The sequence below is a fragment of the Limulus polyphemus genome, unplaced genomic scaffold (genome assembly GCF_000517525.1).
Source record: "Limulus polyphemus unplaced genomic scaffold, Limulus_polyphemus-2.1.2 Scaffold5422, whole genome shotgun sequence".
Lineage (NCBI taxonomy): Eukaryota > Metazoa > Arthropoda > Merostomata > Xiphosura > Limulidae > Limulus > Limulus polyphemus.
In genome coordinates this window covers 11877-14730 of record NW_013671032.1, presented here as the reverse complement: position 1 = coordinate 14730, position 2854 = coordinate 11877, and the positions used below count along the sequence as shown (strand labels likewise).

At 32.2% G+C, this 2854-nt stretch overlaps 1 protein-coding gene across 1 annotated transcript in view; it reads left to right on the top strand.

The window, feature by feature from the left end:
- Positions 1–2555, top strand: part of LOC106472561 — a 6143-nt gene extending 3588 nt beyond the window's left edge. Inside the window, exon 4 of the mRNA XM_013933215.2 lies at positions 1862–2555. Coding sequence (XP_013788669.1) covers positions 1862–1993 — 132 coding nt within the window. The 3' untranslated portion in view covers positions 1994–2555. The remainder of the gene's footprint in view (positions 1–1861) is intronic.
- The last annotated feature ends 299 nt before the right edge of the window (positions 2556–2854 follow it).

The window sequence follows — 2854 nt, the reverse complement described above, 5'->3', positions numbered from 1 at the left end:
TAGCATAACACATAGTACAATGGATACTGATATATATATATAACACTAGCATAACACATAGTACAATGGATACTGATATATATATATATAACACTAGCATAACACATAGTACAATGGATACTGATATATATATATATATATATAACACTAGCATAACACATAAGTAAAAACGTGTGTTAGTAGCGAAGCATTGATTTATTTTATTTGTTTAGGATATTCACGCAAAGTTACACACGATAGACTAGAAAGAAGTCAAAAATCAATGGCACCCACCGCCAACCTTTGGGCTATTCTAAGCGAATAGTGTGATTATTTGACTGTTACTGTTATAATGCATCCACGGGTCCAAAGTGCAGAACGTGATTTCGCGGCAAGGGGACGTGAACCGTGGATTCTCAGTCTGGCAAGATAATTACTAAGTGTCATCCTATTTATCAATTCATTTAAATCTGAACAGCTCATACAACTTGGAAATAGAGTTATAAGATTATGAACAATCAAAATAATATTCACTTTCAAAATGTGGATTATGTGTGTGTTTTCCTAGAAGGCCACATTGGACTATCTGCTGTGTCCACTGAGAGGAATCGAACTTCTGATCTTAGCGTTGTAAATCCGTAGACTTACCGCTGTTCCACAGGATCGACAGTAGCCTAATGATTAGCGTACTCGGAATGTGAATCAGATGATTCATGATTCGCGTCCTGTTGCAGTAAAAACGCGCTCTGAGTGTATTAGAAGAGTGACAGTCAAATTTCACTATTCGATCAGATTAAAGGTGCTGTTAAATAGATCCCTTTCAACCTATCAGCTCAAGGACGGCTATATGGAAATAGCCTTTGTTTAGCTTTGCGCGAAATTCTGAAACAAACAATCGTCCGAGATCGACTCGTACGTCGAATTTATTGTGATCTGGAAGACATTAATGACGTCATTAATAAGATGTTTTTGCTCAATCGTTTATATGATAACGTTTGAGCTACAATGCTAAAACTAGGGTTGTAGGTTTAAAATTCTGCCTTTACAAACAGTATTTTCTCTAACCTTTAAGAAAATCCCTGCGCCTCCTAACACAAAACTATTTTGTAACTCTATCGAACGTTCATGGATTTTACTGTGTGGAAAACCTCAGTTCGTCATTCAACCAAAAACTAACTTTATGCTGCCAGTAACATTTGATCAAAACTAGTTACATTCATGGATAAGAATTAGAAATTACCTAGTACTTAATATAGTTAACTTAATATACTAAGAGAATCCAGCATGCACGGACTTTCCTCTACGTTAAAGTACTTTCCATTTATTTACGGCTTTCGGCGCTCTTGTCGGGCAACATTTTATAATTCTTTATATATTTTTGCTTGTTTGTCTCATAGCAAAGCCACATTGGGCTATCTAGTGTGTCCACCGCGTGGAATCAAACCCTGGATTTTAGCGTTGTAAGCCCATAGACTTACCGCTGTCCCATCAGGAAAAGTAAATACTTTTAAAAACCTAAAGTCGATTTTTGTTGTTTTTATTTCAAGATTTTTTTAAAGTTGAATAAAACATTTTTTTTCCTATCTCTTGCAGTTAGTCATTTCAATAGGGTTAGCATTCTTGAATGACATCCACTTTCACAAATAAACAAGATGCACGAACAACACCTATTTTCTGCTGTATTAATTTTAGTAGCTTCTTTTAAAAACTGTTCACATATTTATCGAACACGCACACACACACACATATATATATATATATATATATGTTATTAGTGAAAAATGAAATAGCATATAGTGCAAATTAATTAAAAATCTTAAAACTAAGTTATTTGCTTAATCGCTCATCGAAAAACATTTTTATAATCACTGGTTTATTTTAGGTCCTACAACAACGAACGACTTGGGACAAGAGTGCTAAATCGTTTGTCCAGATGAGAGAAAAACTTTCTAGCGGAGACTTGGTTGAAAACTGTCAACTACGTAAGATATCTTTTTGCGGGTTATTTGGATAACTCCAGATTTGAAGAGTGCACAGACCAAATTCAGTTATGTCATAATTTCTAGGTTACCAGTATGTTTCGTAATATTTGCCCCGACTAACGTTTCGTAGAAGCTATAACGTGAAATCAACCTAGAAATATATTTTTTTTAGTTCTAGTGATTTATCATTACAGTTTAGCCTAACTTGAGTTTTTTATTGTACAGTTGTTATAAGATATTAACATGCATCTGATTCAACCTCAGTTGTGATAAACCTAAAATTTCTAAGTTGTTTTCTTTTGTTATGATAAATAAATAAATTATATAATTGTATCAGTTATGATGAGAATAGATGCCTGACATCTCTGACAAGTGAATACTACTATACTGGAGAACATAAAAAATATAGCTACTACTGTAATGGAGAACGTTAACAAATATACATACTACAGTTACTGGAAAATATTATTGATAAGTTCCAATATTATAGCTCTTGGATAATATTATTAAAAAAAACACTAAGACTATAATTGTCGGAGAATATTATTAACATACACTAATACTACAGTTGTTGGAGAATATTATTAATAAACACTAACAATATAATTGTTGGAGAATATTATTAACAAACACTAATACTATAATTGTTGGAGAATATTATTAACAAACACTAACACTATAATTGTTGGAGAATATTATTAAAAAAACACTAATATTACAGTTGTTGGAGAACGTTATTAACTAACACTATAATTGTCGGAGAATATTATTAACATACACTATAATTGTCGGAGAATATTATTAACATACACTAATACTATAATTGTCAGAGAATATTATTAACAAACACTAACACTATAATTGTTGGAGAGTATTATCAACAAACACTAACA